Genomic DNA, 17,279 nt, shown 5'->3' with positions numbered 1-17,279 from the left:
CTAAATGCTAATCGACCATCACCAAACTTAGCTGCATGTGTTTTCAGCTCCATCTGGTGGTGTGAATGTGGATGACAAAAATACTTCAAATCTGGATTATAATGTTTTTGTCATTTGTCATAACAGATTGTTATTCTTATTTGTTTCCTTCTCAAGTATTTGTGGGATATGTTTACCTTAATTAGACAGGAGACAGTGGTGAGCCATGACATGCAACAACATATAGAAGTTCCCAACCAGATACAAACTAGGAACGTCAAACCCCTAGGCCACGATCACACTTTTAATTATTTAGTGTAAAATAAATAAAATTCACAAAGGCGTATTATGAGTGAACCCAACAAACAAATACATCCAGCAGCCACTGTTTTTGTAGCAATTCCCACAAAAAAGCATTATAATGCTTAAAAAGACTTTACTTTATTTATTTAATTAAAAGTTATGTTTGGGGTCATGAACTGGCATAAATTGTGTAAAAATGTACTTGATAAAATATTTAAGGAGGAAGAAGATATCAGAATACCTCATAAACATGACAAAAAGTAGAATAATTAGATATGTATAAAGAATGATAGATGTATGCTAGAAATGCTTTTGATACTGATTGTCCTTGTCCTTAATTAGTAATACGATAATTCAATCAAAAAAGATAAATTTGGGTCGATAATTTTTATATAGCGCATTCTAGACATAACGGTAGACGTGTTTTTCTTGCTCTGTGATTGGTCAGAGAGGACCAGCACCCCACCCCCTCTACTGACCACTCCCCATCTGCGTTTTGTTCACGTGACTCTACTCAGCTTACACTAGCAAAGTTAAAAACTGAGTGTTTATCAGGTTGTTTGCTGAAATACTCTGCGACTGACCTACCTTCCCTCCGCGTTGTTGTTTTACTCTTATCATCCGTAAACGCTGAGAAGAGTGCGAAACCCCTTATTTCACTCATTGGTTCTTCAGCATTTCTGCTCGAGCTCTTTGTAATTCAGTTAAATTATTTGTTTCGTGTTTTCTGCAGTTGATACCCTGCAACACACCAAAGGTTTCGTGTTTTCCCTACCAGCACGTAGCATTTGTCAAAAGACTGCTACACTAAATATCTTGTTCTGCAGACGTTTGGCTTGCTGTTTTTTTGGGGGTTGTTGCAGCTGAAGCTTGACAGGAGGAGCTCACCGTAAGGATTTTTAATCGAGCATTTGCAGAGCGCCATGGCGACCGAAGTGGATACGTGGTCCTCAGCTCCAAAAGCTGACGGTGAGTGAATTAATTCTGCCTCGCTTTATGTAACGTTAGCGTACATAGGTGCAAAGTATCAGGGAGCTACCGACGGGCCTGCTGGCGTGCTCTCCCTGATCCATTGTCCCTGCATGGGATGGGCAGCAGCGCCAGCCATACTCCACCATGTGCTCTGTTAAAATCAGACACAAGCACACCCACACACGGGCACTGGTGCAACAATCACTAAACACTTAAGCAGCTTTGCACTTTTTACACGCTGCAACTAGACCCGAACCCAATTTGCATTTTCGCATTTTAGCAGCTTGGTTACGGTGTTTTGTTGTTGGGACTGCTTTTACATTTAACCCTTTCGCGTTTCTGATTGGACGAGGCCACAATGCTTACTTCCGCTTTGAGAAGTCGTTGTTGGCACATATGTTTAGTATTGTTTTGATACGCAGGGGCTTTTGTTTGCTGTTCCATTTCGCCGTTAAACGAGTAGGCTTCATGCATGAGTAAGATTGAGTTGTTTTGGTTCCTTTTTTTTTCATGAGCGTACATATGCAAGATATTGTGGTTCCCCAATTACCACTTGGATGTCAACACTTTTTGTGTTACTACCTGTGTATTTTTTTTTTTTTTTTAAACCCAGACGCCCCCCGGATATTTTGATAAGCAGTTGCTTGCCGAACACGATCGCAGTCAGCTTTATCGTTGAGAAATACAAAAACAGGAAGCAATTTAGATTTAAATCGAACAATTCTGGCAGCACCAAACATACGTTCTTCATGCGCACAGTGTCTCAATAATGGTTGTGATTATATTGCACAGGCTTTCTTTGAATGATATTTGAGTTCATGTACACTGGTTTCAGTGCTTTCCTCGCTCAGCCAAGCCATGACGTCGACATGTATAGCCCATAAGAGCCAATAGGAGAGCCTTACATAATCTCTCCGTTGCTGTGTATTTAAAGGTTACATAAATAGTATAAATATATTGTTAGCACTGCAACCGCTTACAATGTATCAAACTGAAATGTCACAGGTGTAAGTGGCATTTAACCTCAAACATAAATACCTTGAATTGTGTTGTGCCCAAAAAACGCACATAACAGATTCACATAAGGTGACGCGTGTGTAGCGGGTGCTTCAGTGCACAGACTGGCCCTTTTCTCAAGGAATGTCAGCCATGCTTGATTGACTTGCCTCTGTTGATGAGGTGGACACACACACTCTCTTCATTGTCTGTGCTGGGGAAAAAAAAGGAGAAAACAACTCCTTGATACATTGTGGGTCAATCTGGACACTGAAGACGCGCATATATATATATATATATATATATATATATATATATATATATATATATATATATATATATATACACATATACACGCTACATGGTATAGTACACAAGTCTTCTCAAATGATCAGTTATCCTTGCTTTTAAAGACTTCTGTTTTGGGGTCATAACTAGTGATTACGGTTTACTGTGAATTAATTATGGATAGGTTACCAGAGCCTAAAAGTAATGTCTTAAAGTTGCTAGTCCCACCAGAAACCAAAAACCCATTTGAATGTATTTGATTATGAAATATCTGTAAAAAGCAAGCCTCTCATTGCATTTTATTTGTCATCTTTTAATGACATCAACTCATTCATAACAAAACTGCTGACATGTAGATACATAGTTCTGACACACAGTAGCCTGTGCCACTAGTTATGCCATGATGCAGCTTTGTACAGGAGACAATGATGATTTCTTTTGTCATAAGAGCAAAATCCTTAAACAACTCAACTTGTGTGTTTTTAGGGAAGGTGCATTTTTGTTATTTTAACTTAAACGCATAACAAAAATCGGGTCTGAAAATTAGACATGAGTCATTTTATATCGATGGACTAAGCGACTTGTCATGTAATGTTCTACTATACATAATCTTGTTTGCAGGTCTGTGCTGTGAGGAGTGTACTGTAGCTGCAGATTTAGAGCCTGTGTAGAGCCCCACCTGTGAGAGCATTTCCAAACTCCTTGGGTAAATACATGCGTTTTAGAGCACCATGGAAGAAACCAACTGCCAAAGATGTCATGCCAGATTTCTTCGTGGTCTGCTGAGTACACATTATGTTATGGTCTTAAGCTCTCTTTTGTTCACCCTCCTCACCCCACATGCATTCATGAAAACATGGTTTTTACACACCATCCATTTGCATGAAGGGCTTCAGTTTTGAGCAAACTACTGGTGTAAAGTAGTGCTTTACTGGGCACCAGTGGAAGCAATTGGCTGATTATATATAAAAAAATACATGTTATCAGACTCATGACCGTTTATCTTGGTTGCTCTAATCTTTTGTATGTACCGCCCAGTGCACTTTATCTGTGTTGTTGCTCTGCAGCTGTTGCAGTTTGACTCAAGAAGCACAGTCAGCAAAACTGTACAAGTTCCCATTAAATGAAGTTGTTCATTTTTCTCTCCCTGCATTAATAAAACAAGAGACATAAGCGTTTCAGCGTAAACCCTTGTACTTTTGTTTGTGCAGTGTGTGTGGCCAGCCTCCGTTATTACTGTTGTATATTTAAACACGAGTCACCATATGCACACAAGGGCAGGCGATGTGTCTAAAACATGTTTTTAAGTAAAATTCTGCCCGAGTCTGCTTTCATTAAATGAAATGACAGTTAAACCCTTCAGACGTCCATATCCTGATAGATAATCACCACAGGACCCAATACAGAAGGGCTGTTTTCTACTGGCCCCAATGTCATTGTGTTGATGCTTGTTTGGCCTTAGAGGACATCACACACTTAAAAAAAAAAAAAATAATAATAATTATATGTGTGGGTTGACAGAACTATTTTAGTAGATTTAAAGGTTGACCTTTTATTTAACCAGGATGTTAAACTGTGACTAAGATTTGTTTCCTTTTTGAGAGTCCGGGCTTGTTGTGATTCACAAACTAACGTAGACTTAAACGCAGGGAGGAGGGGAATGAAGTATAGAAGGAAAAGTATAAAGGCAAAGCAAACAAAGTTTTGAATCTGTTGGTTTGTGCATGTTAAATCACCCACTGCTGCCTTACTATAAACAATTTTACACATTGTCATCAAAAGTTAATATGCATAAGTCACTGGCAGTCTTGGATGTCTTGCAATACATTTCTTGAGATGCACAGGGATTTATTAAACTTTGCTCATTTCACAAAGTTTTTGACTGAATCTAAGTCAAAGCACTTTGTGTTAGTTGAGCCTTTCACAGTAGACGTGCAAAAACAAATCTGTCATCTGCATAAACATGCATTGCTGTCTTTAAAGATCCCCTCCAGAAATGTTTTAAGACATGTCTAGAGAGCCTCTGCTTTGAATAGTTTGTTTTTATTTACAAATAGAAGTTTAACTAGTTAAAACTTGTAAAAATCACTGTAAAATCTGGAATTTATGAATATGCAAATATTGCTCATTTCCAAAGTTTGCCTGTTGATGTCATAAATCCTGCTCATATCTACACGCCTCATACTTGGATTTAATGTGAGCTTCAGTAGATACATGTCAACAACCTTCTAGTGTCAAACGCTGCACATGGCATCATTCTGCACATACAAGTGCAACTGGTTTTTGAGTGGAGGGGGAGGGATGTAAAAAATGCTGCTTCATTTGACAGATTTCCCCCAAAAATTATAATATTACAATTTATAGGCAACAGGTGAGGTGGGCGTGGTCAGGTGGCAGGTGGCAAAAGTATCCTTGAAAGAGCGAAATGGAACGGAAGGAGTCTTTTCAGCCAGTGCATACTTAGTTAAATTTACGGTTGTGAAATCTAGGACTGTACCTGAGGAGGAATGTGCGCCACTGACCTTCACATTCATAAACCTTACTACTGAATGGAGACCTAAAACAAAAAAAACTCAACACTGCTGTTTAGACTCACTGCCTGTGGAAAGCTCCCGCACAGCATGTAAGGCAAAGGTCCTCGGCTGTCCTGCATCTGGCTGTGTGTTTAAAACTGGTTAGATGTGGGGGTGGTTTTAAAAACCCTCATGACAGTGTTGTGTTTGGTATTCATTTTGTCGTGCTCTGGTAGGCGTGCAGGGTTCACAACAGTGAGTTTGTTGCTGGAGCTTTATGAGACTGACAGTGACACAGACCTTTTTTGTAGAGTAAACCTTAAGACAAGAACTTTAGCAATTGAAGTTGGTACGATCTCTGTAGCCCGCTGCATTTTGTTTTGCTCATTTAGCAACTCTCGTCTTGGCAAGCGGCTCTGACTTTTTCTGCTCTTTTCCAATTGGCCGGTCGTGTATTTGGCCTGCCGCCATTGGTTAGTTTCTAATTTATTGCACTGGCGGGCCTTGTGGCCTACATGAGGATAGGAGAGGGAACAGGAGGAGGAGATCACACATGGTCGGCTGTTTACAGATTTTGAAGGCCAAGGGTGTGGTGCTGCTCTTACTGCAACAGGTTAATTCAGGGAGGTGTCTTGTTTTGGGGAAAGGTGCATCCGTTCATTTGTTATTCACACTCAAAGTTAAACACTTGAGATCTTTTGAATACCTTTTTCATAAAGTACGTTGCAAGGAAATTGTGTATTCTTCCATCAGAAGTATGATACAATTACCCCAGTTGTAACCATTTGGTAATTTTGTAGCACACAGACTGCAGCTGCTTTTGTAGACTTGGCTTGGACATTCCCCCCCTCCCTCTGTGTGTTTTCTACATGTCCTGTAATCTATAAATCCTCAAACTGCCATTTGGGCCCATGCATCAGGACTGTAAGTATTCATTACACCCTCAGACATTCCTCCTCGTCCCGCTTTCCTTCTCTCCTACAGCCTGGGCATGTGGCCAGTCATGGACCCAACCATGCCATATGTAGTCAGGTCCACTCTAGCTGCTGCGGACATATCGCGAGAATACGGAGGGGGAAAAAAAGAAGTGGTGTCAGCATTTCTTCAGCACGTGTTCCCCTTTGCTCCTTCCCTCCTCCCATGCCTGCTGGAACACTCCCATCCAACTTGTTGTTGTCTCTACACCTACAAGAAGCAACCTGGGAAGACGTTTTATTAACTTACTATATACAGTGTTTTTGTTGTGTATGTGGCTTGTTTACACTGGAAAATGAGACTCCAAATGTTTTATGGTTCTCTACTGGCTGAATCAAAAAACTGTACAACACGTACAGATCAATACGTGCCTAATAGCTTGTGCAACAACATGTTATGTTATAATTTATTATAATGTAGGCTATAAACGTCACACCTAAATGTTAACGTCTGCTGTCGCAGGACTGTGCATAACACGGCCCTGATATATGGAGGTGGCTGTAGCACACACTGAAAGAAAGCACTGTTTTCATGCCCTGAGCCAGTGTTGCTGTGGTCTAAAGGTGTTTGTACAGTTTTCCGAATGCGCCTGTGATGAACTTTAGTTTTTTGAAGTGCAGATAACAGAAAGTTAACAGTAAATATGTCTCACTATTGTCATGAGCCGTTTGTTGCATACCAAATCCTTGGGTTTACAGCAACAACATGCAGGACATGTCTTTTCACCAGAACTGTTGAAATGTGTTTGCAGACAATATTTATACATGTTGGACTTGCTGTCAGCATCAGCTTTATTTCTTAGAGCTGCGGCATAATGCTTTTTGCTACAATTGTAAAATGGCATATGTCTGAAAATTCACCAGTACGATTTTATTATTATTATTCCACTGTTTGGACACAGAAACTAATAACTATTTACATACTTCCTTTTTTGTTTGGTTTACATTCTTACTAATGTTTGTTTCTGGGAATCATGTCACCCAAGTAAAATTAAAGCCATAAATACACTCTACGTAAAATATAAATATACTACGTGGCATGACAAGTGGACACCTGAAGATTACACCTACAGTCATGTGAACAAATTAGGACACCCATGCTAAAGTTGACTAAAAAGAGGAATAAAAAAAATCACCTTTAGGAAATTGATCTTAATGCCTTAATTAAAAAAATTAGGAAAAATCCAATCTTTAAGGACACAAATTTTCTTTGTGAATGAATAATGTATCGTAAATAAATGTTCTTCCTTAAAATAATAAATAATAGTACACCCCTATGTTAAATTCCCATAGAGGCAGGCATATTTTAATTTTTAAAGGCCAGTTATTTCATGGATCCAGGATACTATTTATCCTGATAAAGTTCCCTTGGCCTTTGGAATTAAAATAGCCCCACATCATCACATCCCCTTCACCATACCTAGAGATTGGCATGGTTTTATTTCAGTTAGCCTAATAGCTGGTTTGATTTGCATTGAGAGATGATTTTATGGCAAGTACCCCATGCCAATCTCTAGGTATGGTGAAGGGTAGGAAGAACATTTATTTATTTACGATACATTATTCATTCACAAAGAAAATTGGTGTCCTAAAAGACTGTCCATTTTTTTTTAAATTAAGGCATTAAGATCAATTTCCTAAAGATGATTTTTGTATTCCTCTTTTTAGTCAACTTTAGCATGGGTGTCCTAATTTTTTCACATGACTGTATATGTCACAGCCTCCACTCTTTCCATAAGGGTTTGGAAACTGGCTGCAGGGATTTGCTCCCATTTAGCCACAAGAGCCTTAGTGAGGTCGAAGTGTTGAAGTTGGAAAGGGTCTTTCCCAAACTGTTGCTATTGTGTCCACATACTCTAGTCGTATACTGTACTTGACTGTCTACAGTGACTCTGCATGTTTTTATGCCAGTACAATGACAATCAATCTTTCTACTTTTCTGACCACAGGGTTGTTCTCTTTCGACGACAATCTGGCAGAAGCCAACCATCCCTACACCGTTGACGATGACTTGCTGAACGAGGCGGAGGTGAACGGTAACTGGACGCCTCAAGAGAAAGCACTCCACGAGGCACGACTCAAAGCCAAAGCCAAGCGTCGCCTGCGCAAGTCCTCCTCCCGCAACTCCACCAGCGAGTCTTTCTCTGAGTCAGGAGAATTGTCCGGAAGTGACCCACACAGCCCAAAGGGCAAAGTCAATGCCAGTGACCGCAAATCCAGGACGGGCAAAGGCAGAGGCCTGCCAAAAAAAGGTACATTTGAGCTACACTGGTGTATTCAGCTTTCTTTTTTTGGAAGCTGCCACAGCCTTTTTGTGGCAATGGTTTTCTTTTCACATAATGATAATGGTGAACTTGTCTGCTGGTTGTCTCCAGGTGGGGCAGGTGGTAAAGGAGTTTGGGGGGCTGCTGGGATGGTTTATGAAGATGAGGAACCTGATATGCGGGACCCTAACTACGATGAGTCTGCTCAGGTAAGCAATTACGGCAGACTTGGACTGTTCAAAATATGTATATTTGTCTGAAAGAGATGTGGCTCTCTCAAAAGCTTTTTTTTTTTTTATTTCATTCTTTATTTTCATTTTTTTGGGGCGTTCTATGTCTGTATTAGACAGATGGCAGTGGAGAGATGGCAGGAAATAGGAAAAGGGAGAAATGGGAAATGACCTGCAACAAAGAGACCGACAGGAGGTGAGGTGGGGGGGCTGTGGCTCATGGTCGTAGCTCCTAGGCACCACGGCGCCCCAGGGTTTGTGCTTATAGTCATAAAAACATGATCCCCATAAGCTATCTGTGAGACTTGTTTTCCTTTGGATATTTATTAATCATTAAAGTAGGACTGCAACCAACAATTATTTTTAAATATTGAATAATCTGCCAGTTATTGTGTATTATGTAATTGTTCAGTTATGCATTCTATAAATTGTCAAATCGGAAAATGTTACGTCTTCAAATAGCTTACTAATAACCCAAAGATATTGGCCAAGATATTTGAGATTTTCTGCCTGAAAAATAACTTTTAAATATAAGCGAAATTTGTTCTTTCTTATGCACCGTGGAAGTTGTGGAACTTTTATTTTATTATTTTCAAAATGCTTCCTTTACCTGACTACCTGAGCAGCATCATCAGCAGTCCGAACATGAACTGTTCCCTCATCAGATGTTAGTTTGTCACAGTTGTTGTTGGCCTGACCTGTTGTGCGGAGCAGCTTTTTGTTCCAAAGAGGCCCATTGATCAAAGCTGACACCTTTTTATTTCTTATTGTTCATTGTTGTGTCAAACAAACGTGCTGATGTTGAAGGGCTGCTGCTGAAACACACTGGATATAAAAGAGGCTTTGCTCTGCGAACAAGATAATGGTCGTCCACACTCAGACAGCAAGCATATGCAGCATTGCATCTCTATTGAATTACACAATGCATCAATCTCTCGTGATGACTTGCATTATGTTGGATGGCGATCAAAGAACCAGAATTTATATTGGATAATTATTGGATAATTAATCTATTGGGATTTGTTGTTCAGATGCTGTTTTATGTCAAAAAGTCCAATTGATTTTGCCGAAGCTCATTTAAAACAAACCTGCTCACGGGTGGGCGACCTATAGCTCACCCAGTAAGAGCGTTCGCCCCATGTTGGCTGAGTCCTGCAGTGGCGCAGGGTTCGAGTCTGACCTGCTGCCCTTTGCTGCATGTCATCCCCCATCTCTCTCCCCCTTTCATATATATATCCACTTTCAATAAAGGGAAAAGCTCCAAAAAAATTATCTTTAAAAATTGATAGCGGTTTTGGGAACCGCTCAGAAAAGCGCAGTGCAATTTGGCCTTGAATGTTGTGGGAGTGTAGTGGAAAAGATGTCAGTGTGTTAAAAAGGGAACTGGGACACAGTGGTTTAGAAAAATACACGGGACATGTGCAGACAGTGCCCTTTGAATCACACTGAGGGGATCACCTGAAGAAGGATTTCCGAATGGTACAGGTCGTCCTGTACGTCGGTAAATGACAAAATGTAGTAGTAGCCATGCAAAGGAAAGTGATTGCGAGTGGTCCCTTCCTCTCCTTTTGATCAATTCCTTGGTTAAAGTATCATCAGCCTCCATGTTGAGACAAGAAATGTTGGTTCAGTCTTTTGCCTGTACTTGGCCATAAATTATTGTTTTGGTACTTTCCCCATCAAAGGGAAAAAAAACAGGAAAGTGAATCAGCCACTTTGGCTACAATCCTTCTTTATACTGATATTTGTCTTCCTGTTGTATAAACTCAGGCTTATCAGTAGAGGTCAAGACAATTGAGTAATGATTTGCTATGCTCTAGATTTTACAGGACATTAAAATTGGAGCCAGCTATTCTCTTTAAAAAAAGCCAAGTTAGTTATATCCTTATAATTGTTGTAGGCTCTTTTTTTAAAATGCATTCAATCTTTGCTAAGATTATGATTTTATCAATGCTTCCTATTGTTCTCCAGGTTAAGAAAAACAAAGTTAGTTGGACCGGTTTTGACTGACATGCTTGGCATCAACTAATGTGAGCTTTGAGACAAGAGAGGCGTTTATGATAGATAGATAGATAGATAGATAGATAGATATTTTTTTTCTTGAGGCGTCCAGTTACCGTTCACCTCCGCCTCGTTCAGCAAGTCATCGTCAACGGTGTAGGGATGGTTGGCTTCTGCCAGGTTGTCGTCGAAAGAGAACAACCCTGTGGTCAGAAAAGTAGAAAGATTGATTGTCATTGTACTGGCATAAAAACATGCAGAGTCACTGTAGACAGTCAAGTACAGTATACGACTAGAGTATGTGGACACAATAGCAACAGTTTGGGAAAGACCCTTTCCAACTTCAACACTTCGACCTCACTAAGGCTCTTGTGGCTAAATGGGAGCAAATCCCTGCAGCCAGTTTCCAAACCCTTATGGAAAGAGTGGAGGCTGTGACATATACAGTCATGTGAAAAAATTAGGACACCCATGCTAAAGTTGACTAAAAAGAGGAATACAAAAATCATCTTTAGGAAATTGATCTTAATGCCTTAATTTAAAAAAAATGGACAGTCTTTTAGGACACCAATTTTCTTTGTGAATGAATAATGTATCGTAAATAAATGTTCTTCCTACCCTTCACCATACCTATATATATATATATATATATATATATATATATATATATATATATATATATATATATATATATATATATATATATATATATATATATCACAGAGGGATTGAACAGGGACAGATAACACTGGCATTTTTTTTAAAGAAATCTCAGATATTAATTTCATTATTATGCCATGTTATAATTTTTCATACTCTGGTTTCCACATAATGTGAAAACCTGTATATCAAAAAAAAAAAATGTTTACGTCATAATGAATGTGTATCATTTGTTGTGCATATTTGTTATATGGGATGGAGTGATAATGTTTGTTCCTGCACAGGGGGACACAGTTTATGCAACAGTTGTGCCAGAGGTAGATGAGAAGGAACTGGAAAAAATGGTCAACCCAATTGTACAGGAGTACTTTGAACATGGAGACACAAAAGAGGTCCAGGTAAATGATTTCAAATAAAGCATGTCCTCTTCACTCAATGCATGCTGACCAGTTATGAGTGGGTTTAGAGAATAAATTGATGGATGAACCAAGTAATGGAGAGCTTGTCTGCACAGATCATTAGATCAGTAACTGTACTGGTTAGAGAGTGTATCGTTCAGTTTACACTTGTTCATTGTACACTGATTTAGTATTGATCAATTGGCTCCACAGCTAAACTAAATTTCTTATTTGTCCTCCTGTCAGATGTTGCTGAAGGGGCTCAACCTGGGCCAACATAAGTACGAGTTCTCCTCCCTGGCTGTGTCCCTGTCTCTCGAAGGCAAGGCCAGCCACAGAGAGCTGACCTCCCGCCTGCTGTCTGATCTGTCGGGCAAGATGCTGTCACAAAGTGAAATGGCACGCGCCTTCGACAAGATACTGAAAGAGCTGCCAGACCTCATACTGGACACACCGGAGGCTCCACAGGTAGACGTCTACATTTTGTCATATTGCTATGCTTATTGGACTACAAAAAAAAACAACCGAGATGTGGAGATGCATCCTGATGTTTTTTTCTAACGTCTCTCAGATGTTAGGCCAGTTTATAGCCAGAGCCATAGCGGACCACGTCCTCCCAATGTCATTCCTGGACTGTTACAAGGGCAAAGTGGACTGTGATCATGCCAGGTGAGCCGAGACCAGCAAAACTAAAAATAAAAAATGAACCTTTTTATATGCGACGGTTGTAAAATTTCGTAAGTCTTTCTTTAGTTAATTTACGGTAAGATAAGCAAAACGCTAATTGCAGATGCAACCAACCTTTCTTCCTCCCTGTTGAGAAAAGCCTCTACTTTTCAGTTTTTAAGAGGAACAGATGTCATCTTCTCCTTGAGTACAGCGTGTTTATCAGATCATGTTTGAGTAGAATAAAACGTCTATGTTGTAGTGTTATCTTGGTAATGTTGGACCTCCCTGGGTATATCCCTCTTAGCCTATAACAAACTTACACTTAATGTACATACTATATCTCCATTTCTGTGCAACAGAAAATCACATTTTGGTGTTTTTATTTTTCAGAGTGGCTTTAGACCGTGCCGAAGTGCTGCTGAACATGAAGAGGGAGATGGTTCGTCTAGATAATGTGTGGGGTGTGGGTGGAGGCCTGAGACCTGTCAAACATCTCGTCAAAGAGGTAAGCACATTTAAAAAAAAAAAAAAAAAAGACGATAAACTGATTTAGTAACTTTCTCGTTTCTATATTCAAAATGAGTTAATACATTATCCCTAACACCTGAGGTCAGTAGTTTGTATTGACGAGCTCTGCTTCTTTATTGGCATTACGTAAGGTAAACAGAAGGCAGAAATGCATGCTGGGTAGAGAGCTGCAGGACAACCCTCTGCTAAGTTGCTCTGTCAGCAGAGCACTTTTCTACCCTGAAGTGGGAATTGCAAAAACGAGGGCACAGGAGGGGCCGACACAGATGCACACCCTAGCCTTTAACTGAACACACACACACACACACACACACACACACACTTGCACCCCACGTGCTGTTCGCTTTGTCTGGTTTGCAATTATTGTTCCATGATGTGGAATTTCTGGAATTATTCTATGTGGGTGTGGATGGTGTGGGAGTTTCAAGTGCACATCTTGTAAATTGTAAGTTATGCAACACTGTAAGGGATTTTGTGCATGTTTAGAAATGGGAGCGTGGTCTGTCAGAGTGTTCTCAGTCATACAGCCGCAGGCTGTCCAGTTTTGATTTCCTGCCTGGTTGTGTGCAGCCTCAGGGGAAACACACTGGGCTGCAGGAGGCACAAGGCCTCTTTCACTCGCTGCCATCACTTGCTTTCCTATTCACGCTATTACTGTGCTTTTGCTTGCAGCCTCTTCTAATCCTTTCAGTTTCTACACCCTCTCCTCTTGTCACTATCCTGCCTGTCCACATTACATCCCCATGTTGTTTTTTCTCAGATGCTTGGACGACACATTCCCTCACCTCAGTGAATTAGACCCACATGGTCGGTGTAGCTTTGAGGGGTTTTAACTTGTTGCATCATTCACGCGCCACTCTAATCTCAAGTGGTATGACTAATTGTTCCATAAATAAGTTTTTTATGTTTTTATAAAATGGTTGGTGTGTGTGTGCAGCTCAGCTGAGTGACATAACCAAGCATTACGAACAAATGAAGCAGACACTAAAAGTGTGTGTGTGTGTGTGTGTGTATATATATATATATATATATATATATATATATATATATATATATATATATATATATATATATATATATATATATATATATATATATATATATATATATATATATATATATACACACACACAGTCACAGTGGTTTGATAAACTACTTTTAAGAGCAAAGTATATTCAGGTGTTATTGAGCTTTGTCTGTATTCTGTTTTAAGGTTTATTTTAACTACAATTGTAAAACTCACAATATGCAAATGTACACACAGAAACCACAACAACAGAGACCAAAACTAATGTTTTAATTTGTGTGTGCGTTTGTTCCAGATGAACCTCCTGCTCAAGGAGTACCTGATATCAGGAGACGTGTCTGAGGCAGAGCACTGTCTGCGAGACCTGGAAGTCCCACACTTCCACCATGAGCTGGTCTATGAGGTATTCAAGGCTAGTTATTGTGTCTTGGTTTGGTTTTTATTCTGTCATGAAACAACCCCCAATCACACTTTTCCACATATTCACCAAGAAAACAAACGAGCAAAAGCACACAGATTTAAACCGGTTAAAACACTGACATGTAGAAGCACAAATCGAACAAAATAAAACCGTAAAAAACATTACAAAGCGTTATGTATAAAATTGAAGCATGACACTGGATAAACACAACGGTTAAGTATAAATCATACTTAATCTTATCATATATATATATATATATATATATATATATATATAAAAAATGTGACTGTAATTTCTGTTGTCTGCCAAGGACATTGTGTGTCTGGGAGAGGCGTTCTCTCATTTGCACTACATGCAATAAAAGGCCTTAGTCCAAATCAATCAATCCAACATGGAGAGGCACATTGCGTAACATGTTTATTCTCCATACTAATTGCTCAGTGATTGTTATGTTGTGGGTGTTAACGGAATAAACGATTAGGTAAAAGTCTCGCTCTGTCTCTGTGTGTGTGTGTGAGACATCTCCTTTTGTAAATAAAAACAGGTGATCATGAATTGGTCACCAAATCTTTACACAGTGTACTGTTGCATAGCCTGGTGCTATTTTTGTTCTACACATGCAACACATTCAGTAATGATTCACCCAGCAGGAATTTTGCAGATTTTTATTATCTACAAATAACCACAAATTGAAATAAGTTTTCTTTATTTATATATATATATATATATATATATATATATAAAATAAATAAATAAATAAAGTGTATGTTTAGGGTTAAACTACTGCACCTTTACCTTCTCCTATCTCATGTTTTCAATATTTTCAAATGGCAAACACTGCCGCTGTGTGGTGAAATGTGCATCTTTTACATCTTTTTATTTTTTTTATTTTGTATTATTAGTTGATAGACATTGGATGGCAGCAGCACACTTCTCTTTCTTACACACATTCTATGTTCTATCATCAGGCTGTAGTGATGGTGCTGGAGTCAAAAGGAGACACTGCTAGTCATATGATGATAAAGCTGCTGCAGTCCTTCTGGAAAACAGGCCTCATCACTGTGGATCAGATGAACAGGGTCAGTGCCTTTTTTTTAATGTTCTAGTTTTTAGCTCACTTTAAGTACAGAATATATTGGTCTATGAAATACATGATTTTAACAAGATGTGAATTTCATACGCTGTTTTCCATGTAGGGTTTCCAGCGTGTCTATGATGAGCTCCCAGAAATCAACCTTGACGTGCCACATGCCCATTCTATCATGGAGACCTTTGTGGACCTCTGCTACCAAGAGTCTGTCATCACCAAACAGCTGAGGGATGCCTGTCCAGCCAGGTGAGTTGACCATTTATCAGCACTTCAAATCATTTTCCTTTTTCATAGCTCATAATAAAATAATTCTTAATGGCTGGTGTCCAAAACCAACAATGTAGTAGTGTGTCTTTTCAATACTTCCTGGCTCACCTTTCCTGTCTGTGGCACTCAGTCCCAAGTCCGCTTGTTCCTGTTTAAGATGTAAATCTTTTAAAAGGTGTCACACATGTATAGTTTTAATAAAGGCTCTGTAATTTCCCGGAAACAATAGTGCATTTTGTAGCGCAAATAGTGCAATGTGGTATTGACTCAAAATAAACCACAGTACTTGTGTTTGTAGTAATGAAGGTTAATGTCACCTAGTGCAGCAGTGTGGATCATTGATGTGTTTTTAATAGTTTTTGGTCAACAGTGGAGCTCTGTGGTACAGAGGATAATAAGATAATGATTGACAATGAGACAAATGTAAATATATCCAGCCTTATTAACCTATTTAATATTGTAAGGTTCCTACCAAGTTTACACTAACTTGTTTCTCAAACTTCCTCCAACAGAGGACGGAAGCGTTTTGTAAGTGAAGGAGATGGAGGAGCGATCAAGACCTAATCCACAAGAGGAAGAGCAGATTAGGAGGCGGAGGAGGGTCTACAGGTTCTTACCCCCGGTTTCCGCTCCAGCATGTTTTCCCCTGGATACGGCATGCTGGCAGTCTAAAGTTTCCTCGTCCCTCTCCTGATAATGTTGTCATTACACAAACCAGCATTGAAGTTTGGTGAAAGTAGACTGAAGAGTCACCCAGGCGTTCAGTTCTTATCATCTTGTTGGTCACTGTTTTACACATTTCTTTTTGTAAAAAAAAAAAAAAAATCTTTATTTCTGGGGTTGATGCACCCCTCTTGGCTCAGTCTTTGTACCTGTTTCTCAAGAATAATTTGAGTCAAAGCTGCATAAAGACATGCTGGACAGGCTGGGGTGTGTGGGAGATGAACTTAGATGTTTTGTCTCTTGCTTTGCTTCAGCTATAGCCATGTCTCCATTTTCTCCATGTAAAGCGCTATAAATGGAAAAAGCACTTGAAAGACATACAGGATACTGTACAGTAAGCATTTAGGTTTAGATCCTTGTTGCTAAATTACTTTCTATTTTCAGCCACAAATTATTTCAAGGACAACAAGCTTTGTACCTTCTGGTTCAAGTGGTTATATTGATCCTTAATGAACAGAGTTTATTGTTTGTATTTTATTTAATTTTTTGCATCTTAGGTCTCTGAGGCAAAAAATTTCATTTTATAAAGCAAAGCAGTCGAAGCAAGACGTTTTTTTTGGCACTATTTGGGTGGCTATTTGATACTTGCATTAGGGCATATATACTTTGGAAGCCCTTTTCTGAAAAAATAAATTAAAAAAAATAAATAAATTGGGGAAAAAAACAAGCAAGACCTTCTGTAGAGAGCAGAAGTAATCTGGAAATTGTCTTTAAACTTGTTTACCTGTCTAATATGTCTGAAATGGCAACCCCAGCTTTTCTTGGAAGACTATATGTTAAGTATATGCATATTCTTTTCTGCCACTGTCTGTAACAGTTTTTCATGTTGACGGAAGTAAAAGATGTGCCTGAGAAATATATTTCATTCATTAAAAAGCAACACAATTAAGTGTCTGTATTCCTTTTTTTTTGTTATGCCAGCAGTATTGATGAAAGAATAACAAGGAGTAAGGGATTGGGCAAGTGTGGTGGATAT

The 17,279-nt window shown here is 39.2% G+C and overlaps 1 protein-coding gene across 1 annotated transcript; it reads left to right on the top strand.

Annotated features, from left to right (window-relative positions):
• The first annotated feature begins 1,130 nt into the window (after positions 1 to 1,130).
• pdcd4a (programmed cell death 4a) lies at positions 1,131 to 17,192 on the top strand. Its single transcript, XM_078261442.1, has 11 exons — positions 1,131 to 1,251; positions 7,975 to 8,277; positions 8,401 to 8,498; positions 11,465 to 11,578; positions 11,825 to 12,046; positions 12,150 to 12,247; positions 12,638 to 12,752; positions 14,098 to 14,205; positions 15,192 to 15,302; positions 15,420 to 15,559; positions 16,093 to 17,192. Exons 1-11 carry the CDS (start codon positions 1,206 to 1,208, stop codon positions 16,142 to 16,144), a joined length of 1,407 nt encoding a protein of 468 aa, XP_078117568.1. The 5' UTR covers positions 1,131 to 1,205; the 3' UTR covers positions 16,145 to 17,192.
• The last annotated feature ends 87 nt before the right edge of the window (positions 17,193 to 17,279 follow it).

Source organism: Sander vitreus, chromosome 2 (assembly GCF_031162955.1).
Source record: "Sander vitreus isolate 19-12246 chromosome 2, sanVit1, whole genome shotgun sequence".
Classification (NCBI taxonomy): Eukaryota; Metazoa; Chordata; class Actinopteri; order Perciformes; family Percidae; genus Sander; species Sander vitreus.
The sequence above is the reverse complement of the archived record's forward strand: the minus strand, read 5'-3'. Positions and strand labels throughout refer to the sequence as shown.

What these genes read in the sequence shown, in the direction of transcription:
- pdcd4a (XM_078261442.1), top strand. Translation starts at nt 1,206, where the DNA reads ATGGCGACCGAAGTGGATACGTGGTCCTCAGCTCCAAAAGCTGACG. An exon ending in ACACACCGGAGGCTCCACAG is followed by an intron (nt 12,047 to 12,149) that starts GTAGACGTCTAC and finishes AACGTCTCTCAG; the next exon opens with ATGTTAGGCCAGTTTATAGC. An exon ending in AGGGATGCCTGTCCAGCCAG is followed by an intron (nt 15,560 to 16,092) that starts GTGAGTTGACCA and finishes TTCCTCCAACAG; the next exon opens with AGGACGGAAGCGTTTTGTAA.